Below are 27,963 nucleotides of genomic sequence, written 5' to 3'. Positions count from 1 at the left end.
AAGTTGAATTGCAGTAAATTTAACAACAAATACACCAGCCAGTTGATTAAATAATGAAAAAAAAGTCTGTACAGATCGTAAGCATTTTAAACTTTCTAAAGATTGATAGTTAATATATTAAGTAATCTGAATTCATACATTGGGCATAATGCAGGGAATCTTACAAGAATATTTGAGACAACCTCAAGAAAGTTCAGAACATAAGTGGATTAAAAAGCAAAACCTTGTTGCCACTGACAATTGAAGAGGATAACCAATTATCTTGTTCTTCTTTCCAGTGGAATTTTACTGTTCACCCACATGCTAAAGGTCCCCAGGCACTGATTGCTTGAAACTATGCACTTCAAAGAGGTTGTCAATATCTTATTACAAATGATAACTGCATTATATGATGGAGCCACGCAGGCAAAACTTTTCTAACAAAATGGAAAAAAAGGCACACCAAAGATAATTGAGATTCACAACACCTCATAATTTGATGATCATTGAAACAGCAGTCAATAATAAAGTTACATGAAAACTTTACTATTATGCTCAGGGGTGCTTTTAATTACTGCTATATTGCAGCCTAGTGCAGGTTCACTGAACTGCATGTCGCAGTAGCAAACTATCAATCCTTTTATAGTAAGTAGTGCATTCAGGAGGAGTTGCTAAGGTATTACAGCTAAAGAATTAGGATAAGAGGCGAAATAAATACATTATGGCTGGATAAGGCTACGATGGGTTCTAGATGTTAACTCTATTACGTAACATGTACAAAATAATATTTCCAGACATAGAAAAAAAACTGCATATTTAAAATTCATATTGAACTCTGTAGTTAATGGTTTAGTCTATATTTGTTTTCCCAATGTTCAGCCTAAGTGATCCAGTCCAGTCAACCAATGATGCTAGGGAATGTGCACTCTCTTCAATTATTGTAAATAATTAAGTACCTTTTGTTATTCATTAAAAAATGCATTAGTTTCCAAGTCTATTGTGATTGTAAATAAAATTAGGAATTATTGAACAACAGTAAAGTTAATTTAATATAATGACTATTGTAAAATAAATTTATCTGTGCCCAACACAACAGAATTTAAATACGTTCATTTAAATGAATAGTACTGTTCCAGTTTGATAAAATACATACTCAAGTGAAACCCATGCAATGAGAAATACTATCACTATGTTTTGTTTATTCACAAGATGTGGCCATTTATTGTGCATTCTGAATTGCTCTTGTGAGTCACCTTCTTGAGCTTCTGGATTCTATGTGATGCAGGTACACCCATAAGGAAGGGAATGCCAGGATTTTGACTCTGTGACAGTGAATGATGTACCTTCTAGATTATTTTTCAGAATAATCTTCTGATACAGAATAATTCAGGTGGTGTTTCTATCAAATGATATGTTTCTTGATAGCACGCTAGGAATTTTCATTGAGTATCAGTCTACCACGAAAAAAGACAGGATCTGCTTCAATTTTACCCTAAAGGAACCCTCAGGATGCATGGTTAGTTGCAAAATGGAATGATTTGTCAGCTTGCAGAAAGTTGAAACAAAGGCATTTTGGTGATGTCACTGCACCACTAATCCAGAGGCCCAGGCTACTTCCCTGGAAACACAAGTTCACCTCTTGCTCTGCAAGTTGGTGAAATTTAAATTTCTTTTACAAACCTGAAATTTAAATAGAAACACTCGAATCTATAACAACAATCACAAAACTATTGGTCCTCCAATGCCTGAGAGGGAAGGAAATTTGCCATTGTTACCCAGTCTGATCAAGATGTGTCTCCAAATCATATCAATGTGGTTGACTCTTGTAATAGCCTAGCAATCCATTCTGTCATATCAAATTGCTACAGAAAAGTCAAATAATAATAAGACCACTGTTGATCTAGGCATCAAAAACAAAAATACGGAGACATGTAACAAAGCTGGATGAGCTGTCCTCTGGACTAATCAAGCATAAGCTTGACAGAGGTATACTCACCAAATTATACTTTACAGCCAATGTCCCAGACACCATCATTATTGACTGTAGGTATCAGCAAGATAGACAAATCAGTGTTGGTGGCACAGCGGTATACAGTCAGAAGAGAGTAACACTGGGAATCGTCAACATCATCATCACAAATGCCAACCTTTATCCAATTGCTGAATAAAGCAAAGACAATATCTCAGCTGAAATATTGCAAAACGTTGTGCTTCAGAACTATCTGGACACTGAGCCAAGTTGACCCAGTATTGCTGCAATACTGACATTTACCTGACAATATAGAAGATTGGCGAGGTTTATCTTCTCTACAAAACGTAGAAAAATACAACCCAGGCAGTTACTATCCTATCAGTCTACTCTCAATCATCCACAACATGACGGAAGGGGTGGTTGACAATGCCATGAAAAAGCACTTATGAAAAAGCTCAGTTTTGATTCTGCTAGTGACACTCACCTCCTGACCTCATTGCACCAAATATGAACAAAAGAGATAAGAGACATGAGGTAAGAGTGACTGCCCTTGATATGAACTCAGCATTCATTTAAGTGTGACAGCAAGGAACCCCAGCAAAAGTGAAACCAACAACTATCGGAGACAATCATTTCAAAGAAAGGAAGATGGTTGAGGTTGCTGAAGGTCAGTCGTCTCAACTTCAGGACATCTCTGCAGGATTCCTCAGGAACTGTCGTAGGCCAATCCTATTTCAGTTGCTTCATCAATAACCTTCCCTCCATTTTAAGGTCAGAATTGGGAATGCTTGCTCATATTTGCATAGCATTAATACAATTCACAACTCCTCAAGTAGTGAAGCATTCTGTGCCTGTTTTCAGCACAATGTGATCAACATTAAGACTTAAGATAATAAGTGACAAGTAACATATACATTACACAACTGCCAGAAAGCGATCATTAATCATCTATTAATGAGAATAATCACCTAACCATTTCCCCATGACATTCACCACCATTACCATTGCTGAATTCCACACCATTAGTAGGACTTATCATGGGCGAGAACATGAACTGGACTAGCCATATAAATATAGTGGCTATAAGAACAAATCAGAGGTTAAGAATTCTGTTGGGAGTAATTCACTGACTGTTCTGCCTGTACAAAGCCTGTCCACTACCTATACAGTAGAAATCAGGAGTATGAGGTAATACTTCCCACTTACCAGCATAACTGCAATTCCAATGACACTCAAAAAGCTTGCTACCAACCAGGATGAAGCAGTCCGTTTGATCAACAGCCCATCCACCATCTTAAATATTTACCCCATTCAACCCCAGTGCACTACGGCAGCAGGATGTTTACAAGCTCAGCACTACAGCTGGTTTGCTTCAAGAGCAGCTTCCAAACCTGGAAACTCTACCATCTAAAAGAACAAGGGCACACTAATGGGAACACTACCTCAAGCAAGGTCCCCTTCAAGGCCCAGATCATCTTCACTTGGAAATGCATTAATATTTCCTCACTGTCATGAGTCAAAATCTTTAAATTTAAAAAATGCACCATGTGAATTGTAGAAGTTCAAGAAAGCATCAGTCTGATATGGCCCAGCAAGTCACTCAGTTGAAGAGCAAATAGGATGGATAACAAATTCTGGGCTTGCTAACAGTGCATTCTAAAAATTATTCCATGTGTCGTGTGCACCACTGACAATGATTCACAGTGGTGCCAATTACAGTTGTTCACTTTCTTTTATAATGATCATCAATTTTATTGATGTGTTCCCAGTCAGGCAGTTAGCTGGACTGATTTCATTGACTTTGGCTGAATGTTTGTGAGAGGCAATCCAGGATATTATATGAAAAGATTTGCCACAGTTTACCTGTACTTGCCCCTTCTTGATATTCTGCTATAATTCTTGGGTTACCATAAATTTTATGGAAATAGAAATAAACAATGTCAGCTTTAATATAGCAATGTGGTTCTTTAACTACCAAATTAGGAACTTAAAATGCAATGCTGTCCATTTTATTTTAATTGTAACTTTGTTCTCAAACTACTTTTTCTTAATTCTTTTTATAGCAACTTTAGCATTTTTAATTTCCTTCTCTTCTGTCATTAGAGATGTTGTCAGCATATTTTATGGTTTTTTATCAGTTTATTTTTTTAGTGCACGTATAAAAGATTAAATAGATTAAATAGATTGCAATCAAGTCAAAAGTTTAAACAAAAAAAGGTGTATAAACAGTTAATAGTTCATATATAAGATTATTCCCAAATGTCATTAGTGAAGTTTTCACAACAGAGACCATGTTCAAAGAGATGTGGTTTGTGTGTCTACCCTGCTAAATCTAATCTATGCTCCTTAATGTTGCTTGTAATGTTAACAGGAACTTAATGTTAAAGAAAAAAATGACAATATTTCCAAAGGTACTTGTTCTTCAAACTAGAGTAGGGATTTCAACATGACAGGGCTCCTACTCACCAGGGTTGGGTTTTAGTGGGCACCCTTCACATTATCAGATTCCTCAACCAGACATAAACCCCAGTAGAGTTTGCTCGTCAACCTTCAAGAGACATAGGTTAACAGTGCTTCTTTCATTCAATCCTTGCACCATCACTACGTATTTGCAATCAGCTTGACCAGAGATGTTGGTACACACAAGCAGGTGGGACTGTGGGCCTCCTGGTTCAGAGGTAGGGAAATTGTCAATGTGTCACCAGAGCCTTCTGAACCACCACTAAATCCTGGCAGGTAATTGGTGAAAGATGGCTCAGTAATTAGCCGAATTGATATCTCACCACCGACAGGCAAATTTCCTTCAGTGGGGTGTTCCAACCCCTCAACTTATTTGGGGATAAGTTCCCTAGAAAGTGAAAATCCAATGCTTTTAATGCCTCTTAATTCTCCATGCCCACCCCCCACCCCCCACCCCGCCATCATAACCATTCCAATAGACTCTATTAAATTCTGCTCTGACTTGCTGCAGTCGGACTAAGAAGAGTTTTAGATGGACTAGCTTCTTTATTTTCGACCTGTGTAATTGAAGCATGTATTTGTTATGCATCATTAAATACTGGAAGAACAGAATATGGCTTATACTGTCATTAGGCTACAATACCTGTGAAGCAATGTGCATTAAATGATACCCTTTCATTTATAATGAAAGGTGGATACTTGCTGTGTAGTTTCCTCTGAACCTAAAAATTCAACCACAATTGCAATGGTGACTCAAAATAATGACTTACAAAGTTCTTGACACACGGATATTATAACATCAGTTTGAGTAACTTGAGCAATGGTAACTGATTGATTTATTCTCCCCTGTTGCCAAGCTTGAGCTAATATCAAACCTGTTAATCATCAGTGCAGTGCATAAGTGCAATTATTCAGATGGTACTAACTTCAGGCTGAAGATTGAATCTCTGCGTTTTTAGTGGCCTAAAATGTTTCATGCGCATTTCGTATAAAAAATGCTAAAAATGCTGAGGTATCACAATAGATAACAATTCATTATTTGGTAGTTTTCAAATAAGTGCAAGACATGTGAAACAAAAATCTGAATTGAATCTCTAAGCTCATGTGTAAAATTTCTACCATTTTACAGTGAAATGATCTTATTTTCCTACCCAACTAAGTGGCTGAAAATACTTCTGCCTTAATATTTGCAAGCTAAATACCACAAAAATAAAACAGTTTCCAAAAAAACACAACTAGCATTAAGATTGTAAATCATTAAATGCTTAACAATTCCAGAACATTCATTTAGTATCCATTTTGTTTAATACCATACTAATCCCACTTCTCTAGTAACATTTTAGAACTTTGATTGTATAGAAGTTTCAATGATACTGTATTTATGTTGCTATTGTTGATACTGTATTTATGTTCCTGATTGCATTGGGAAAGATTATGTACTGATCACAACAAATTTACTTTTGTTTCGTGATATAATATCCAAGTGTATAACTATTATTTGTGATGTGGACATGCCGGTGTTGAACTGGGGTTAGGCCCGGCACACTGCTCCTCGTCAAATAAAGTGAAGACATTACCTGACAGAAGAGCTATGCTCTGAAATCTTGTAATTTTAAATAAACCTGTTGGACTAAAACCTGGTGTCATGTGACTTTTGACTATTATTTAGTTAGGTATCTTAAAAACTGGAATATTCATTGGGCTGTTGGTTTTACTTCCATTCCCGAGTTTGTAAAGTAAATTCTATTCTGCTAGCAACAACACAATCTTCAAATATTTGTTTGAAATTGTAAGAAAATATACGGGCTTGAAAAATAAATGTTCTAGTTAGATCTATTATGGATGCAGGTTTGCTTGCTGAGTTGGAAGGTTTGTTTCCAGATGTTTCGTCACCATACTAAGTAACATCTTCATTTAGCCACCGAATGAAACACTGGTAGTGTAGCCCACTTTCTACTTATATGTTTGGGTTTCCTTGGCTTGATGATATCATTTCCTGTGTTGACACCATTTCCTATGGTGATGTCATTTCCTGTTCTTTTCCTCAGGTGGTGGTAAATGGGATCCCAGTAAATGTGTTTGTTGATAGAGTTTCGGTTGGAATGCCATGCTTCTAGGAATTCTTGTGCGAGTCTCTATTTGCCTTGTCCTAGGATGGATGTGTTGTCCCAGTCAAAGTGGTTTCCTTCCTCATCTGTATGTAAGTATACTAGTGAGAGTGGGTCATGTCTTTTTGTGGCTAGTTGATGTTCATGTATCCTGGTGATTAGTTTTCTGCCTGTTTGTTCAATGTAATATTTGTTACATGGTAGCCCACAAACCCACCAACATACTAAAACAGCAGCTAATGAACTTGAAAGACCCTATACAGACAACAAGTAAAACTAATGTCATCTACAAAGTACCTTGCAAGAACTATAACAAACACTACATTGGACAAACAGGCAGAAAACTAGCCACCAGGATACATGAACTTCAACTAGCCACAACAAGACATGATGCTCTCTCACTAATATCCTTATAGTTATATGAGGAAGGACACCACTTTGACTTAGACAACACATCCATCCTAGGACAAGCCAAACAGAGACATGCACAAGAATTCATAGAAGCATGGCATTCCAACTGAAACTCTCAACAAACACATTGACTCGGATCCCATTTATCACCCCCTGAGAAAAAGAACAGGAAATGACATCACCATAGGAAATGACATCCACACAGGAAATGACATTGCCAATCCAATGGAAACCCAAACATATAAATAGAAAGCAGGCTGCACCAGCAGGGCTTCAGTTGGAGGCTCACTGAAGTTGTTACCTAGTAAGGTGATGAAACATCTGGAAACTAAACTTCCAGCTCAGCTAGTAAACATACACCCAGAACCTCAACCTGAGCTGCAAATCTTCTCAAAACCCACTAAAATCTATTATAAATGAAGGCCATATACTCCTGGTAGCCTCAACAAAATTTGAACATTGGCAGTTAAATTGAAAGGTAAGCCAATCAATTAGCAAATAGTTTACCAGAAAATTTGTTCCTGAAATGAATGCCAGTCAAATTAAAATTTTAATTATTTTCTTACCCATATAAATGATGTTGAATGGCAATGCTTTGAATATTAAAGGCTTTGTTACTTTCTTATTTCCTGTCTGGTTGAGGAAAAGAAGGCATTTACAGAAATGTATTTTACATATTTCACTATTAGCCAAGGTACAAAGAACAACTCTAACTTATCCACCATTAGCCTTTTGAGGCTAACTTCAGTGAGATACCTGAAAGTAATCATTAGTTGCTATGAATAAATTCAATATTAATAAATGAGGTTTATAACAAAGGTAACATGGATGCTAAGAAAGAGTAAACCTTAAGTATTTATCTCTATTTATTTTGAATTTATTATGCAGCCATAACTAGCAAGTCTGAAATTATATTAGGCTAAATTGTTTTAGTGACCAAATAGAGTAAGTGGTCATTTTTATTATTTGGATCTGCAATCTCATTGGCTTTGATTTTAAATATCAGCAGTAGAATGAAACTTGGCCTATTTTAATGGTTGGGCCTTGTTTAAAATTTTTGGCTGATCCTGGTCAATGTGAAGGAAAACTGTAACTCAGAGACCACTCACCAACAGTTGGTAAAAAGTGGCAGAATTGGCTACCAGTCCATCTCTCAGGAATCTTATGATCGCAAAGGGGGGCAGAGAGTGGAGGTAGAGTCAGAAGATTTTAGCAGTTCCAATGTGGCTGTGGATGGAAATCACCCACATACTATATGGAATCTAGGATCTTTGGAATTTGTTTGCTTTTGAGCTGTTGTTATACTTTCAGATTTGCTTGTTCTTTTTGCACAAAGAATTCATTATCAACCCTGTAATTATCAATGCAAGCCACAACAGATTATGCAAAACTGTCGTTTACTTTTTGACCTTCTCCAAAATCTGCTCAGATTGTTTTTATTAATAGAAAGACTGAAAAGACAGTTACTTTGGAAGGGTAAAGTCAATAATATCCACTTTACATGAGATTAAACATTGACTTGTTTTCATTGATTTCTTAGATTAGATTAGATTACTTACAGTGTGGAAACAGGTCGTTTGGCCCAACAAGTCCACACCGACCCTCCGAAGAGCAACCCAACCTGACCCATTCCCCTACATTTATCCCTTTAATAATTGTGGATTGTTTCAAGTGCAGTATTTATGAGCCTTAGCATAACAATTAATTTCACTTTGGAGCTTGAATTCTTCAAGTAAAGTAACAGAACAAGTGTTTTTCACAAGAAAATCATGGCATCGTCTAGAGACTATCCCATCATTTTGAATGCTGGATTGCCTGATTTAAGCTGTTCATTTCCAATTTTACGTCTCACAATGGACTAGCTGGAAAGTTGCTAATATCCATCACACTGATCAGTTTGAAAACTCGTGATTAGGGTATGTGTAACTCTTTTAGAACAAATTGGTAATTTATGGCAAAATGCCACCATTCTTAACAACATCAGTGATTGACTGATAAGCCATACAGACAGGAATTGTAATGGACATGCTTCTCCAAACGTTAAGATATAACAGGAGCAGCAGTAAAGTTGGAAGGTAGGCCAATCAATTAGCAGGTGGTTTAGTAGAAAATGTATTTCTGAAGTGACTGCCAGTCAAGTCAAAACTTTAGTTATATTCTTACTCCTATAAATGATGTTGAATATTAATATTTTAAATATTAAAAGCATCTTTGAATTTCTATTTCCTGCTTAGTTAAGGAAAAGAAGACATTTACAGAAATATTCTTTACATATTTCAATATCAGTCAAGATACAAAAAATGGGACTAACTTATTCACCATCTCCTTTCATGAGATACCTGAAAATATTCAACAGTGCCTATGATAGAAAACAATATTAATAGGGTTTATTAAAAATGGATAAAGATGCTAAGAAAGATAAAAACTTGGTGATAATATCAATAAAGACTGGTGTTCGTTGCTGAGATAATAAGATCAAAGGAAGTTATTCCCTGATATTATTATCTCTAATACTAATATTTTCTAATATTAGAAAATCAAAATACTGCTGTTGCTGGACATCTGAAATAAAAACAGAAAATGCTGGAAATACTTAGTGGGTCTGGCAGTATCTGTGGAGAAAGGTCATTGACTTTAAATGTTAATCTTTTCTATGTCCAAAAATGCTGGTAAGCCCACATTTCTAGCATTCTCTATTTTTTTTATTTCTCTAATAATAGTTCTCCATGTTATTTGCATTTGATGACTCAAATGGATACAGCTTTGAATTAAAAAAAGAGACACAATCAGTGATGGTTATTGATATCAGAATTAGTTGAGATTGAATTCAAAATGTTGCCCCTCAATTGGTTGACAATTAATGATTATCCTGCAATTAATGTGTTTCAGCTCGTGTTATTTTCAGTTCCGGCAATTCTACACCTTCCCACAGAAATTACAAGGTGACTTTACTTGTGAATTTACAGGACCTCACTGAAAGTGCTCACTAATCATCCACGTCCACCTGAGAAAAGAACCAAATATCAATCATAGTTACAAAAGTGTAAAGGTGAGCTGTGAGAATTTTCCTTTAAACATTAACGAAAATAATTGTCTAAAGTAGTAGAAAGCAGAATAAAGTCAAAAATTCCATCGGGCACATATTCCAATAAAAATCCCAAATGCACATATCTGTCAAACTTTGTTTGCAAAGTTTATTTCATTCAGTTGTTTGTACAAAATTGCTGTTTGGTGTTTCACCTGTTAGTGCCGAGGAGTTTAAAGAGCTTCGTTTAAGCAGTCTATTAATAATGTCCATCCAGGTCTTCTTGTATTGATGACGCAGCAGAGAGTATACAAAGGGGTCTGAAACAGCCTTGCCATAAGCCAAACATTTGGAAAGAATTCCCCAGTATGGATTGATTGGTGTTGACACAGCCAATTCCACCAGCCTGTCAAAACACAAAATGTTAACAGGAAGCTTCTAATGCATTTGTTAAGAGATTACATTTCGAGAATTTCTTAACATTGCCCTTTGTCACTCAAGACCCTTTCATGAAGCACTATAAACAAATTTATTTCACCATGACCTTAAAAGTTAATTCCATCCAATTAGAAGTATGCGGTTTGTAACAAGAGACATACATATCTCAGCTTTTCTTCCCATTGAAACAATTGATAACATTAATTCCAAATTCAGATATTTATTAACCAGCCAACAGTATGATCACCAGTCATAATTCAGGCGATTCAACAATTCAATGCCATGATTTTCCTGACGTCCCTTATAACCAAAGATTAATGCAACTCCTAAAGAAACTGAATATTCTACTCAGTTCACTTGGATTTCTGATTATCCTATATGCATGAAAGATCTCAAAGAATCACATATGGCTATGTTAAATGGGTTTCATTAAGTTATGATCAAACTACAATTGCAAGTTAAATCAATTTTTTAAATTATTTAATTAATATCTGCTAGAAGACACTTGAATTTAATTGGCTTCCCATCCTGTACACTCCAATAACAACTTTTCTTCTACATCTCCTGGTCATTTCCTATTATATACCCTTCCCTTGCTGACTTGCGTCAATTTCCACAAATTAAAATATCCTCATTTGCACAAGTTCATATATACTTTCCACTGGCTCACACCATCCCAACTGGGTAACTGCCTTCATCCCTTTCTCTATGTCTTTCATCCACCAAAGTTCACCGCCTGTCCCACCCCACCGCAACCTCTCTCAGAATTGTCCATTCTGCATACTCCAAGCTCTAGTTAATCCATCCTTCTCCTCATCACTAGCAGCTTTCTTTTTAGATATGTAAGACTAATTCTTGGAATTTCCTTTTGAACCCATCAATATCTCTATCTTTTGGATAATTGTCAAAATGCATCATTTTGACCCATTATCATTCGGTGCTGTCTCTCTATCTTTGGTTCAGGGCATATCATGGAAAAGCGCAACAGGTCGGGCAGCATCCAAGGAACATGAGAATCGATGTTTCGGGCATAAGCCCTTCTTCAGGATGCTGCCCGACCTGCTGCGCTTTTCCAGCAACACATTTTCAGCTCTGATCTCCAGCATCTGCCGTCCTCACGTTCTCCTTCAGGGCATATCATCCACATGTCTCTAAAGTACCTTGGTTTGATTTTCAAAGTATATGAAGGTGAATTGTTAGTGTGCTTCTTAGAAGATACTTGCCACGATCTTTGTACAAGACATTAGAATTTTCTTTGTACGAGTGCAAATGTAGTTGTTTGCTGTGCTTACACTATGTCTCCAAACAACAATCTATTATACTATACATTTTTCAACCAGAAACTTGGCTCCTTCATCCAAATCATTGAGATAAATTTTAAAGAGCTGAAGCACCAGCACTTGATCCTGTGGCCCTCAACTTATATCTTACCATCCTGAAATGACTCAAAGTTTGTGCGAAGATTTGTAGCTCGGGTGCTCGTTGCTGTGGTTCTGTTCGCCGAGCTGGAAGTTTTTGTTGCAAACGTTTCGTCCCCTGGCTAGGCGACATCATCAGTGCTTGGGAGCCTCCTGCGAAGCGCTTCTTTGATGTTTCCTCCGGTGTTTATAGTGGTCTGTCCCTGCCGCTTCCGGTTGTCAGTTTCAGCTGTCCGCTGTAGTGGTTGGTATATTGGGTCCAGGTCGATGTGTTTGTTGATGGAGTTTGTGGATGAATGCCATGCCTCTAGGAATTCCCTGGCTGTTCTCTGTCACACACACAGGCAACAAGCAACATGAATTCGACTGGGACAACACTACTATCATAGGGCAAGCCAGACAGAGAACAGCCAGGGAATTCCTAGAGGCATGGCATTCATCCACAAACTCCATCAATAAACACATCGACCTGGACCCAATATACCAACCACTACAGCGGACAGCTGAAACTGACAACTGGAAGCGGCAGGGACAGACCACTATAAACACCGGAGGAAACATCAAAGAAGCGCTTCGCAGGAGGCTCCCAAGCACTGATGATGTCACCTAGACAGGGGACGAAACGTTTGCAACAAAAACTTCCAGCTCGGCGAACAGAACCACTGAAATGACTCATTTGTGCCTACCTTCCTGTTTTTCCTGTTAGCTAACCATTCCTTTTTGTCTATCACCTCACACTTTGGGCTATTTTGCATATTAAGCTTTGATGTGGCATCTTCTCAAATGCTTTTGGGAATCGAAGTGCAATACATCCACAGGTTCCCTTTATTTATATTGCTTGTTACTTTTGCAAATAACTCTAATAGGTTACTCATATGAGTTCCCTTTCACAAGAGCATGTGGATGCTGCCTGATTGCATTGAGATTTTCTAAGTGACTTCTATAACATTGTTGAGAATAGATTTGAGAGTTTTTCCAATGATAGATGTTAAGCTAACTAGCCCATACTTTTCTGCTGCCTGTTTTCCTTCTTTCTTGAATAGAAGAGATATATTCATTATTTTTCAAACTGATGATAACTTTCCAGAATACACAAAAATTTAAAAATTCAAGGTCAATACCTGGACTACCCTTATCCATTGCCCTGATTACAAACTTCTCCTTTCCAGTACCTAAGCATATACAAATCCTTATTCCCGAGAGTACATGTGATATCTGTATTGGAGCCAGGGGGCTGCAAGTGTAAGATCAGTGATTTTTTCCTGATCATTACCTTTCTGCTCTTTCACTTCTTTCTACTCCACCATTGTCTGATGAGGTATCAGTTTTTTTGCTTTCCGAAAGGAAGGAGTAAAATGAAGAGTCGTGATGGGACTAGGGTAGCTGCAGAAACCACGAGGTGTCTGTTTGTCAATCATAGGAGATTGAGAGCTGAGGAGAAAGATTAGACATGATGATTTCATTAACTTCAATGGACGGAGCTCTGCTGCTGACTATGGTCTAAGGCAAGAGCACTCCAATGATGATGGCCACCTTCTCTATCAAGGAGTGAGTGTACCAGGGCTCCTTCAGTTAACTCCTGGCTTCTATCACCTTATCCCAAAGGAGAGAGGGAAATGTGTCACTGAGGGTAATGCTGAGGGTCTGTTTTAATTATTTGGTTGTTATTGTCCAATAGCTAGTAGTGTGTGCAAACTTTAAGGCTTGCAGCAATGGTATATATGTGAGGGTAAGGTCAACAACAAAATCAACAAGTACTTATATAATGCCTTTAGCATGATAAATCATCCCATAGCACTTCACAAATGTAACACATTCAAAGTGTGCTGACGAGTTACATCGCAACAATTTATATTTGTATAGCACCATTATTAAATGAAGTGGCTCGAGTGCTTCACCAGAACTTTGTAAAAGAAAATTTGACATTTGCTACATTAGGAAATATTAGGTCTGCTGATCAAGGACTTTGGATTCTTCTTGTGATGAAGGATGACCAACAGGATTTGAGATAGCCAATAAATTCAATTAGGAATTTGCAGACTCTGCCAAGTGCTCGGGAGGTCAGCTAAATGGATTAGTTTGACGCTTGCACACTCAGAGTCTAGCAGAAGAAAATAGATGATTTTTGTGGTTGTAGTCAGAGCAAGAATTTATTAATACCACAGATTTAAAGCTTTATTTGGTAAAGTTATGGGAAACTATTTTATATCAGGCTGTGAAAGCTAGGAGTGCATCTACTTTTTCCTTAAAAAGACTGAAAGCCCACTTCAGCTGCAGATGCTCCAAAATCTTTATTTTGATGGCAATAATACTGGAAAATCCTCAGTAAGCAATGCAGTTATACTGCAGCACTACAATGGCAGAAATAAAATCTTTAAATGAATGAAAAGAATGCAGCACTGTGATGCTGCATAGTTGGAAAGTTTCATCAATAGGGAAATAAAATGACATTGCTTTTACATAAGTAAATATCTTCAAGCAAAAGAGATTACAATGAATTGATGACACTGCAGCATTTAAAGGCATTAAAGTAAGAATAAATAATTACACTAGCAAAACATGGCAGGTGAAATGTTAGCTGCAAGATTTAATGACAGATCAGAGCAAATAGAACATCAATATAAACACCTTGGAGAAATCAGTTTTTAAGATATTGAATTTCTGCAAAGGTAAGTACTCAGCCACAGGCAAACAAGTAAATATACTGTTGTTTTCAATAAGGACTACAGCTGCTGATATTGCAAATTTCCAAATGATAGAACCAGGGAAAGATGCTTTTGAAGAAATTCTATGCAATTTTGACAATTTCCTTAATCTGAGAACAAATAACACTCTTGAAAGAGCAATACTTAACAAAAGAGATTAACATCCAGGGGAAGCCATGGATTATTTTAATACTGATTTCTACAGATTAGTGGAAACCGGTGACCATGAAGATTTGAAAGCAGAATTCATAAGAGGCATCTCTTGTTGGAATTATTGATTAGCTTGTTAAATCCAATTCAAAGAAGATTTAACTTTAGAGAAAGCTATTCAAATTGTTCTGAATGCAGAAATCAGGAATATTCACAGACAAATCCTCAGAGGGAAAGGCAACTTTATCAAGGAGAGCAAAAGAATTTATTTGCTTTATAAGATGTAACCAAACAATCTAGCCAAAGCAAAGAATTGGCCAAATAACAGAAACTAAGAGTCAGTGTCAGTGCTGTGGAACAAAAATGTCTCACAATCACAAGTAGTACTCCACTATAACAAAGGAATGCTACATCTGTAACATTGTAGGTACCTTCCAGTACATGGGAAGAAGAAAGAATGCCATTTCATGGCAGCAAGAAATCAAATGTCTCATGCAAAGCTGCTACAAACATGTCTACATCACAAAAATATGTTCGCGAGTTGAGAATGTACATGTAATTTACAATCAACAATATTGAGTCTATGTACATGTTTTGGTGTCAACATTCTTCATATAACTAAAGGTGTTCAAAGTGTAGCAAGAGACAGCAAATGGGTCAAGAGAAACCAACTCATTACAAGTCTATTCAAATAGAAGCCAATCACAGAACAATTGATCCAGGAACAAATATGGTTGTCATTCAACTTGTCAAGGGCTAAATAGTAGAGAATTTCATTGGCCTTCTCAGACTCTTGGTGGATTGCATAAATAAAAAAGGGACTACGTTGGCATAAGAATATTGTTGCATACTGTCAACAAGAAGGAATTTTATGAGACTGACTGGTAAGCTAGCCAAGATTGCACTGATGTAGTCAAATCTGCCAATAATGAAAGAATGAGTAAATAAGAGCTCGAGCAGCAGATAAGCTGTTAAGGTCAATGTCAGTCAATCTTACAGAGGCTAGACTAGGTAGTCAGAGAAGCTCAGCTTGTGGTCGAAGAGAATTCAAGATTGTAAATAAACTGTTTAGTGTCAGACTGTAGCCATGGAGATCCATTGGGCCAGCACCTAAAGACTTTTAAGTAAGTACCAAGAACAGCTGTTTCAGCCTTCCCAATATTTATGGGGAGCGAAATTTCTACCCAACTAGTGCAAGGGAATCTATGAATATTAGGAGCAGTGATTGACTGCAATTGTTGTTGATATGAGTGAGGGTGGTGTGGTTTATTTTGCCACACATGAGGTTCATTTAGTGGGGTGTGGCAAAATTCACTGACCTTGACCATTTATGTGAGCTCTTTGATCCTTTTCTGACATTTGTGATAAAATCCATTTTCATGCCGGTGAGCTATTAAAGATGCTGTGGACATCGTAAAATACGAGGCACAGAATGTTCCAATGGTTGCTATATTCGATCTTACAGAGGAGTTGCAAGGGTCACTGAATCGGAAATTCGACAGTCAGCTTCTCAGTGAGAAAGAAAGAGACTTAGAGAAGATGAAGCCACTTGACCAACTGATGTTGTTAGCTGGCTTCATGCAGTTGGGACAGAGGTCAGCCGATGGGCAGTAGGGTTCTGCTCAGAGCAGCGAGAGAGTTGGATGTGTGCTAGTGATTGGATGCTACACTGCAGCATTGTCAAGCCTTGGATGTAGTCTTTGGAGAAAAAAAGCTAAGTAACTCGAAAGTGAAGAGTTGTTGACAGCAAGATCTGCGGCATAAATTTGAGGGGCCTTATCTGGGATTGTAACATACTGTAACATAACCTCAGGGCTTGGCTCCTCACATTAACCAAATTCGCTATCTAGTCCTACTGTCTTCAAAATGTTTGCCTGGAAGGTCTCCTGGCCCATCTGAGGATAAATGGCATCTCTTCTTTATTTCATGTCCTGTACCATAGCATGCAGTGCACTGCTGGAGAACCCTGAAGCACACTGTTTTTCCTGGTTGCATCACAATTAACCATTTCTCTCAGGTAGATCCTTTTCCATGAACAGCCCCTCACTTCCTCCAGCCAGTGCGTGACTGCTTTTAAGATGTGCCATCTGGTTTTAAGTGCTGCTGGTCACACAGCAAACTAGAGCTCCCTGTTGAGATGTGTAGCCACTCAACAGTGCGTTCAGCACTGGCTGCACACAGCAACCTGGGCAAAATGCAAAATTGGCATGGTGCCTACATCAGAAACCACAGGCATAGGTTAATGGCATACCACCATTGAATATTTTCAGCTGAACATCTAATTAAATACCTGCACTAAGTTGAACTACTGTAATCTACTGAAAGAATACAAATATAACATTTTGAGCAACTGTCTAATTTTTATTAAAAAGATGCAAGTATGAAGAATAAAGCTGTCCTGTTTAAAAAAAAGTGTTTTATTAGACTGTTGAATAGAGCTATTGAATTATAGCACTTTACATCTGATTAGCAGACTAAGTTTAAGTTAAATTCCTGATTGACAATTGCATGCAGACCTCACTGAGAGGATAAATGTTGTCAGTTTTATTAAAGTCATGTGAAGGATTGATGAGAAAAAAGCTTCCAGCGTTGCTGAGATGCACCTCCTGACAAGTTTGTCAATGAGCTACTTTGAAGACATCTGCCACATACCCTCACACCCAAACCCCAAGGTGAATGAAGAAGGATTCTAAAGAGAAAGAAAGGAAAAATACTAACAAAGGATAATAATCTCAATGCTCATTTTATCAACAAATGCATTTGTCTGCTTTCCTCTGATGCATATTTTAATCTGTTTATTTTAAATGAATTAGCACCCTCATAAAACAACTAGACAAAAACATTCTTAAAATAATAACAGTAATTTCTAGCAGCGCACCAGCAATAGAATTGTTTCTGCTGAAATCAAATTTGTATCAGTTAGTGATACTGGGGCTCCTTTTCCCCATTTGCTTCTCCCCAGGTGCTTGAGATGTCCATTCAGTGTGCCTGAATTTGGTGGGCCTAGTCATTTGAAAAGCCTGATCATTAAAAGGGGAGGCAGTGGTGTAATGGTAAAATCATTGGACTAATAATCCAGAACCCAATCTAATGTTCTCGTTTTAATCCCAACATGACAATAAAAATGTGAAATTCAAAAAAATAGATTGTGGTAACCATATAACAATTTTGATTGTTGTAAGAAACTGTCTGGTTCTCAAATGCCTTTTTAGGAAAACCATCTGCCATCATTCCTTGTTTTGGTTTATATGTGACTCCAGACTCAGAGCAATCTGGTTGATTCTTAACTGCCATTGGGGCAAATAGGGATGGGTCATAAATGCTAGTCCAGCCAGTGATGACCTCATCCCATGAATGTATTAAAATAAAAATTATGGATGCAGGGAGCCCTATTGATAAAGATTGGTATCTGGTACCTTAGGAAGAGAAACATGACCACTGATGCAAGTCTGAGAGGTCAGCAGCTATGGCAATGACTGCTGTAGCTGAGGCCTTCTGGCTGTTGTTCAGCTTCATCACCTGCTCCAAAAGCAGGAGTGATGGGAATATTCTCCCTCACCTAAAATTAATGACTGCTCTACGCAACACTAATTTCAGATGTTGGCAACATGCACTTACTCTCTGAGAAGGAACCCACACACTTCATAAGGCAACATCAAGCAGCAAAGACCAGGTCACTGGCCCATTTCCTGTGCTTAATGCCTGACATTGTTAACTGCACCAATATATCCTTGTGTGCTTGAGGGCAAGATAATAACTATTCTTTCCTGGAGAAGATTTGTACTCATCTTGTGTACAACAGTAGGAATAATCTGCATTTTTCTGCCATTTATCACATCCAAAATCCAATTCTCAAGTTTTCTGACTATCACTGACACAATCAAGTGTTTGATGTGGTATCTAGGTACAAATGCATCTTCTTAACATTTGGTCCATATGTCACCCATCATGAACCTGTGCACTGACACAGAGAAGCACCACAAGAAGATTTCATAAGTGTGATAAACCATAGTGCACAAACTACCAATATCCTGAAACCGCTCTGTTGCTCCTTGGAAAGTTCCATAGGAGTGCTGTTACATAATGCAGAGAGTCTTCAGATTTATTCCAGTCTCCAGCAATCTCCATAATTGGAAATTCCTTTAATTCTCTTGGAAAGGATGATATAGAGGTAAAGAAGCAGGCAAAATCGATACAAACAAAGACCAATGGCTACCAATTCTGCAGTTGACCAGAACTATACAGCATCATTTTGTGTTCTCTGCACCAATAATCCCTTCAGATCCAGTTCTTTCAGCTTCCGGATGAATACCCTTGACTCAGTACTGTGAGCATTGTGATCACATCATTACATGCAGCTGACTACCAATCTAAAAAAACAAACTACAAGCTGGATCATTTTCTGATTGGAAGCAAAGTGGAGAAGCTCCATAACAAAATTTGTTGCAATAATATGATGAACTTCGAACTCTGGTTCAACAGAGCATTCAATAATTTTGTCCACTGATATCATACAGCATCATTCCTAAGTTTTAATCTTCAGGGACAGTGGCAATGACCCCTAAATCATTATGCTAATTGTTCACAATTAACTTCAATTTACTTTGTTATTATTTAGTAATTATTTAGCTAGTATTGAATAAAAAATCTAATTTATATTGCAGATTATTCATAAGGGACTTGATCACTTGAATTACATTAGATCCTGGTAAGACAAGATTCTACTTAGTTTAAAAAAAATCCACCCAGGTAATGGATCTGAAAACCCCTCTGTTAAAACTGACAGAAATTCATGGGCTGACTACTACTTACAGTTTGCTAAGATATGGAGTCTGAGTTCCTGATCTGGCTGCAATCAGCATTCCAGATGCAAACTTCAAAGCTTATTTGCATAATCATAAACGCTTCCATAAAGCAGAAACATTGGGCAGCTTTTTAGAATGTAATTGCTGAATATTCCCCTTGCTTTAAATCTAGTCCTTATTTAAACTCAAAACAGATACAATTAAATATGTTTTAATATTTAATAACTTTTAAAAGGTGTCTCTTGTGTCTAAAATACATATATATTACTGGATATAAAGATGAAGGCATGGAATATAAAAGAAAATAAATCATGCTAAAGTTTTATCAGTGTCTAGACCACTTCAAGGGATTTGTAAAGGCCTTATAGAGAGAAGATTTCCTCTTATGTTACCAAGGACAAGGGACTTGAGTCATGAAGAGAGGTTGCTCAATTTAGTATTGTTCTTTATAGAGATGATCTAATAGACATTTCCAAGGTGGATTTTGACAGAGTAAACATGAAAGGGCCTGTGTCCACTATTTCTGTCTCTGAATAGTTGCCAATACTTTAGATGACCCTAGAAGGGGAAAATGCCTCAAATATTTGAACAGCAGGTGAAACATAGAAACATGAAAACTTGAAGCAGGAGTAGACCATTTCTTCCTTCAGGCCTGGTCCACTGTTCATTATGATTATCACGGATCATCCAACTCAATTGCCTGTTCCTGCTTCTCCCTCCATATCTTTTGTTCCCATAATCCTAAGTGCTAATTCCAACTCCTTCTTGAAATCATACAATTTTTTGGTTTTGACTGTTTTCTGTAGTAGTGAATTCCACAGGTTCACCACTCTCTGAATGAAGAAGTTTCTCATCCTCTCTGTCCCAGATTGTGACCCCGGTTCTGGATTCTTCTGCCTTCCCAAACATCCAAAGCTAGCTGTCTCACATTGTTACTCTGCAGTAAACCGAGTGGTTTTCGCCACAAAGAGATATGATCATCAAGTGGAAAAAATATTTTGTCCACCACACAAATAAATAGAGATATATGAGATTCAGTACCAGTATAATGCCAGATTTGTACGCCATACATCCTAATGACTGGTGAACCATATCAGTCATCTTCGTATCTTCTTTGACTACAGGTGAAATCCCGGAGGACTGGAGAATAGCCAATGTTGTCCCATTAATTAAGAAGAGTAGCAAGGATAATCCTAGAAATTACAGATCAGTGATAGGGAAATTATTGGAAAAGATTCTCAGGGACGAGATCTATATGCATTGAGAAGCAAATGGACTTATTAGCGATAGACAGCATCATTTTGTGAGGGGGAGGTCATGCCTCTTTAACTTGGTTGAGTTTATTGAAGACGTGACAAAGATGATTGATGAGGGAATAGTCTGTGAAGTTGTCCACATGGATTTCAGTAAAGCCTTTGACAAGGTCCATCATGGCAGACTGGTACAAAAGGAGAAGTCACATAGTATCAAGGGTGAGCTGGCAAGATGGATACAGAACTGACTTAGTCATAGGAGACATGGCACAGCAGTGGAAAGATGCTTTTTGGAATGGAGGGTTGTGACTAATGGTGTTCCACAGGGATCATTCCTGGGATCTCTGCTGTTCGTGGTCTACATAAATGATTTGGCTGAAAATGTGGCTGGTCTAATTAGTAAGTTTGCAGAAGATACAGAGATTGGTGGAGTTGCTGATAGTGAGGAAGATTGTCTGAGGATAAGGCAGGATATAGATCATTAGTGATTGCACTAAGCACTATACAGGACAACCAGGCAGGCAGCTAGTGACCTGCATCCATGAACACCAACTAGCAACTTAGCGACACGACCATACAGTCAGACAACATGAACCATGACCAGGCCAATACAACGATACCAGGACAGGCTAAACAAAGAACAGCAAGAGAATTCCTGGAAGCATGGTACACATCCTCGGACTCCATCAACAAGCATATTGACCTGGACCCAATACACAAACTGCTGCAATGGAGAAACTGGAACCGACACCAACTGGAAACAGGGTTGGACCGAATCTGTACATCTCTATGACTCTATGACTCGATATCAATTCAAAGCAGAACAGCGCTCCAGTGCTTCACAGGAGGCAACACAGCACTGATGATGCCACCTAGAAAGAGGGATGAAACGCCTGCCAAAAAACCAACCAGCTCAGCGAACAAACCAACAACGAATCAGAATATAGATCAGTTGGAGGATTGGGCAGAAAAATGGTAGATGGTGTTTAATCTGGACAAATGTGAGATCATGCATTTTGGAAGGTCAAGTACAGGTGGTAATTATTCAATGAATGGCAGAACCCTGAGGAGTATTGATATGCAGAGGGATGTGGATGTGCAGGTCCACACATCACTGAAGGTGGAAGCGCAAGTAGATAAGGTGGTTAAAAAGATTCTGATTTATCAGGGTGTTGCCATGTCAATGTAACAGAGAATGGCAGTATACAAAGCTACATATTTTACTAATGAACAAGGTGCAGTGTGTGTATAAATGCCCCGTATGTTAATACCTATAGCCTGGTCTGAGAACAAAGATTGACAGTTAACTGCTCCTGTTGCATCTTCATTGAATAATAGCCCAAACAAGCACCTTCTTCCCATGTTGCATAAATTCATGGCCCTTTATTCCAGTCTGCTTCTTGCTTTCTTCTCCTGACCAGTGCAAGACAAAAATGCTTCAGCATCTTACCTCCTTTTAGCAATGTTTGTTATTTTACTAATAAGTAATTATTTGGAATAGACAATGAAACATGTTCACTTTGGTGAGTAGACCAACAGCCAGGGGTCATATACTTAATGACAAAAGATCAAAATTGTAGGTGAGAATATATTTCATTCAGAGAAATATCCTGATTTGGAAGACATGATCTGGAAAGATTATGAAAGCTAATTCTGTCAAATACTTTAAAAGGAATTGGATTGACAAATGAGAATGAAGAATTACAGCATTAATTGGATCATTTTGGAGAAATTGTTTTGGAAATGCCATCATAATCTTGCAGAAATATTTCCTCAAGTTGTCTGTCAGTGATATTTTCTGAAATAAAGGTCAGATTGTAGGATCCTAGCAAGAAATTAGACAATGTTTTTTTAAAATTGCAAACAGCAAAATTTTGCCTGGGAATTACTATTTTCTCCAATGGACCTATTTATAGAACCAACTTACAAGGATGGGGACTTGAGTCAGATGTAATCAAAAAGGACAAGACAGTTTTAGTCATGGAATGTTAACAGTTCAATTTTATGCAAGTATTAAAAAGTAATGTTTCTCCTTAGATTCATTGGAATTGTTCTCAACTGTTTGGCAACATAACTACTCTGAACAATTTATAAACAATTTTAACACTAGCCACCAATCCAAACTGAATTATTTAACCACTATGAAATCACCTAGTTCCTATTATATGTTATTTTTGACTCAGGCTTCTGAACAGATAGGTTATTGTATCCCAATTGTAATTTTAATATCGGTCCAACTGGGGAAGCTCCTATGCTATTTGTGCCACTTAAAATCAAATAAGACAAGGCTCTTGGTAAGTTTAATGCTTTTCCTTGAGGAACATAAACTTCAGATTTTGCCAGACTCCTTCCTCCACCATACCCTTTGCTTCCATCAAGGCTCTCCTGGTACCTCTTTCCTCACACCTACCTATATATCAGTGGGAGGCTATGGTTTGCCCAACTTTCCATAGCCCAATAACTCCTTCATGCTCATTTTCTCTTATTAATATGTGGAACGTGGACATCACTGGCTGGCCAGCATTTAATGCCATCCCTAGTTGCCCTTCAGAAGGTGGTGGTGAGCTGCTTTTCTGAACCACTGCAGACCATGCACTGTAGGTTGACACACAATTCCACGATTTCGACCCAGCAACAGTGAAGGAACGGCAATATATTTCCAAGTCAGGATAGTGAGTGGCTTGGAGGAGACCTTGCAGGTAGTGGTGTTCCCATGTAACTGCTGCCCTTGTCCTTCTAGATGGAAGTACTCATGGGTTTAGAAGGTGCTATCTAAGGATCTTTGGTGAATTTCTGCAGTGCATGTAGTAGACAGTATACATTGTGTCAGTGGTGGCTGGAGTGGATGCGGTACCAATCAAGTGGGCTGCTTTGTCCTGGATGGTGTCAAGTTTCTTTAGCTGCACCCATGCAGGCAAGTAGGGAATTTCTATTGCCACCCCAAGTAGATCCCATGTAAATGAGACCTAAAAGTTAAAATGGTCCAAACCTCGTTTCTGTTTTTGAATTCACTCAACTATCCCTTCACACAAATCATGGCTACAGCTAATGTTGAGACCACTTGTCAGCTTTGTACTCCACAATAAATTCACAAGAATTTAGAATGTAGAGGTCTGTTGGGATATTTAGGGCAGCAACTATATCGATAAACTGACAACTCAAGTGATTACAAAATGTATTTACAAGAGCATTTCCATCATCAGTTGAGAAAAGAATCCGTTCTGAAATGAGGCTAACTTTGTTCAATGGCTTTCTGCAAGGCACTGTTATCCAGGAAATCATACCCAACTTGAGATCAATACCACCAAATAGGAGAGAGAGGAAACTGATTGGAAAATTGTTTGAACAAGTACTGCTTTTGTGAAAAATGGATGACTATATGATTATGCATTTTGATATAATCTATACAGTGTTGTATCTATAGTTTGTACAAAACAAAATTAAATTTGGCATTTGCATCAAAGATAATTTAACAACGCATTTGTATTAAAATAATGACAGTGAATTTGGATCATTTTTAACTACCATGGAATAATATAACATTTCTGGACAAATATTTCACAATGACTGGAATATTTTCAATTGGAAAAAGTAAAACTGTTTTCAAAGTTCTCATGCCAATGAATCCAAACTCTAGTTTTAGTGAATGATCTGTAGATCCTATGATAGGAGGACAGTTAATGGGAAGTTGTAGCAAGTATTTATATCAATGTAACATTATCAAATTAGAAGACAATTCTGGAAAACAGACAAGGTACTATGGTAATCTACAGTTTTCAAGAAGGTACTAAAGATGTATTGTTAAGTATGTAGGTGTCACCTATGGAGAACCTTTGGTTTTGTACTCGCATCTCTACCACAGTATCAAAAGGTATATGGCTCCAATCCAACAGGTGATAGCTGGAGATCTGAGTTCTGTGATGACATCTAGCAGAATAGCTAGGTGAACAACCCTTCTCCCCTGTGATTGCATGTGTTGTACTTGTCAATAAATTCATCTTGCGATACAGAATTAACCTTTGCACCTATTGATGTCAAGATGGCAATGGAAGGGGTATTTGCATCACAACCTGTCAAACTACAATTTTTTTCCACTACTTCAAGCTTTCTCCAAGCATGAAAGCATGACACGATTTGTTTTTTGGGTATTTTTCAGTACATTTCCTAAATTTTTGTTTTGTTTCAATGCTTTCTTTTCATTATTTTTCTTTTTTTTTTGGTATTTACAGAATTTACTTACCTGGATTTTACTCACTCTCAAACAATTTCCAGCTGAAATATGAACCAAACTGAACATCAAATGATTCCATTACTGTGTGGCTCTTTTTGAGTAACTTTAATGCCATGAATAGACATTGACTCATGTCTAAGGTAATACTTTTCAAATGAACATTATCAGAAAAAGCATGTCCATCAACTGGTGCATTTTGCAAAATATTTAGAATAAATGCTGTTTATTGTAATCGAAATATCATAATGACTGGAAGTTTCACTTTAACAGAAAAAATTTACATAATGCCTGCCTTAGATTTAAGAAGCTTCTCACGATAATCAAATGTTGACAGAACTGAGACTTTCCTTTAATGGCAATTTACCAATAGCTTTGTTATAGAGTCATAGAGATGTTCAGCATGGAAACAGACCCTTCGGTCCAACCCATCTATGCCGACCAGATATCCCAACCCAATCTAGTCCCACCTGCCAGCACCCGGTCCATATCCCTCCAAACCCTTCCTATTCATTTACCCATCCAAATGCCCCTTAAATGTTTCAATTGTACCAGCATCCACCACATCCTCTGGCAGCTCATTCCATACACGTACCACCCTCTGCGTGAAAAAGTTGCCCCTTAGGTCTCTTTTATATCTTTCCCCCCTCACCCTAAACCTATGCCCTCTAGTTATGGACTCCCCAACCCCAGGGAAAAGACTTTGCCTATTTATCCTATCCATGCCCCTCATAATTTTGTAAACCTCTATAAGGTCACCCCTCAGCCTCCGACGCTCCAGGGAAAACAGCCGCAGCCTGTTCAGCCTCTCCCTGTAGCTCAGATCCTCCAATCCTGGCAACATCCTTGTAAATCTTTTCTGAACCCTTTCAAGTTTCACAGCATCTTTCTGATAGGAAGGAGACCAGAATTGCACGCAATATTCCAACAGTGGCCTAACCAATGTCCTGTACAGCTGCAACATGACCGCCCAAATCCTGTACTCAATATCTGACCAATAAAGGAAAGCATACCAAACGCCTTCTTCACTATCCTATCTACCTGTGACTCCACATTCAAGGAGCTATGAACCTGCACTCCAAGGTCTCTTTGTTCAGAAACACTCCCTAGGATCTTACCATTAAGTGTATAAGTCCTGCTAAGATTTGCTTTCCCAAAATGCAGCACCTCGCATTTATCTGAATTAAACTCCATCTGCCACTTCTCAGCCCATTGGCCCATCTGGTCAAGATCATGTTGTAATCTGAGGTAACCCTCTTTGCTGTCCACTACGCCTCCAATTTTGGTGTCATCTGCAAACTTACTAACTGTACCTCTTATGCTCGCATCCAAATCATTTATGTAAATGACAAAAAGTAGAGGGCCCAGCACCGATCCTTGTGGCACTCCAGTGGTCACAGGCCTCCAGTCTGAAAAACAATCCTCCACCACCACCCTCTGTCTTCTACCTTTGAGCTAGTTCTGTATCCAAATGGCTAGTTCTCCCTGTATTCCATGAGATATAACCTTGCTAATCAGTCTCCCATGGGAACCTTGTCGAACGCCTTACTGAAGTCCATATAGATCACATCTACTGCTCTGCCCTCAATCTTCTTTGTTACTTCTTCAAAAAACTCAATCAAGTTTGTGAGACATGATTTCCCACGCACAAAGCCTTGTTGACTATCCCTAATCAGTCCTTGCCTTTCCAAATACATGTACATCCTGTCCCTCAGGATTCCCTCCAACAACTTGCCCACCACTGAGGTCAGGCTCACTGGTCTCTAGTTCCCTGGCTTGTCCTTACCACCCTTCTTAAACAGTGGCACCACGTTTGCCAACCTGCAGTCTTCCGGCACCTCACCTGTGACTATCGATGATACAAATATCTCAGCAAGAGACCCAGCAATCACTTCTCTAGCTTCCCACAGAGTTCTCAGGTACACCTGATCAGGTCCTGGGGATTTATCCACCTTTAGCCATTTCAAGACTTCCAGCACTTCCTCCTCTGTCATCTGGACATTTTGCAAGATGTCACCATCTATTTCCCTACAGTCTATATCTTCCATATCCTTTTCCACAGTAAATACTGATGCAAAATGATTGTTTAGTGTCTCCCCCATTTTCTGTGGCTCCACACAAAGGCCGCCTTGCTGATCTTTGAGGGGCCCTATTCTCTACCTAGTTACCCTTTTGTCCCTAATATATTTGTAAAAACCCTTTGGATTCTCCTTAATTCTATTTGCCAAAGCTATCTCATGTCCCCGTTTTGCCCTCCTGATTTACCTCTTAAGTATACTCCTACTTTCTTTATACTCTTCTAAGGATTCACTCGATCTATCCTGTCTGTACCTGACATATGCTTCCTTCTTTTTCTTAACCAAACCCTCAATTTCTTTAGTCACCCAGCATTCCCTATAGTTACCAGCCTTCCCTTTCACCCTGACAAGAATATACTTTCTCTGGATTCTTGTTATCTCATTTCTGAAGGCTTCCCATTTTCCAGCCGTCCCTTTACCTGCGAACATCTGCCTCCAATCAGCTTTCGAAAGTTCTTGCCTAATACCATCAAAATTGGCCTTCCTCCAATTTAGAACTTCAACTTTTAGATCTGGTCTATCCTTTTCCATCACTACTTTAAAACGAATAGAATTATGGTCACTGGTCCCAAAGTCCTCCCCCACTGACATCTCTGTCACCTGCCCTGCCTTATTTCCCAAGACTAGGTCAAGTTTTGCACCTTCTCTAGTAGGTACATCCACATACAGAATCAGAAAATTGTCTTGTACACACTTAAGAAATTCCTCTCCATCTAAACCTTTAACACTATAGCAGTCCCAGTTGATGTTTAGAAAGTTAAAATCCCCTACCATAACCACCCTATTATTCTTACAGATAGCTGAGATCTCCTTACAAGTTTGTTTCCCAATTTTCCCCCTGACTACTGGGGGTCTATAATACAATCCCAATAAGGTGATCATCCCTTTCTTATTTCTCAGTTCCACCCAAATAACTTCCCTGGATGTATTTCC

General features: G+C 38.2%; 1 protein-coding gene across 2 annotated transcripts in view; it reads right to left on the bottom strand.

The window, feature by feature from the left end:
- gpr26 (G protein-coupled receptor 26) overlaps positions 1 to 27,963 on the bottom strand; it is a 60,674-nt gene that overhangs the window by 17,234 nt on the left and 15,477 nt on the right. The window contains exon 3 of one of the 2 annotated variants that reach the window (XM_043712661.2): positions 9,320 to 10,361. The exons of the other annotated variant lie outside the window; for it this stretch is intronic. Within the exon in view, the coding sequence (XP_043568596.1) occupies positions 10,130 to 10,361 (232 nt within the window). The 3' untranslated portion in view covers positions 9,320 to 10,129. Of the gene's footprint in view, positions 1 to 9,319; positions 10,362 to 27,963 lie in introns of those variants that run through there. 2 annotated transcript variants of the gene reach the window in all.

This window comes from Chiloscyllium plagiosum, unplaced genomic scaffold (assembly GCF_037043375.1).
Source record: "Chiloscyllium plagiosum isolate Xiang-an unplaced genomic scaffold, Cpla_swu_hap1 HiC_scaffold_22, whole genome shotgun sequence".
In the NCBI taxonomy this organism is placed as follows: domain Eukaryota; kingdom Metazoa; phylum Chordata; class Chondrichthyes; order Orectolobiformes; family Hemiscylliidae; genus Chiloscyllium; species Chiloscyllium plagiosum.
The sequence above is the reverse complement of the archived record's forward strand: the minus strand, read 5'-3'. Positions and strand labels throughout refer to the sequence as shown.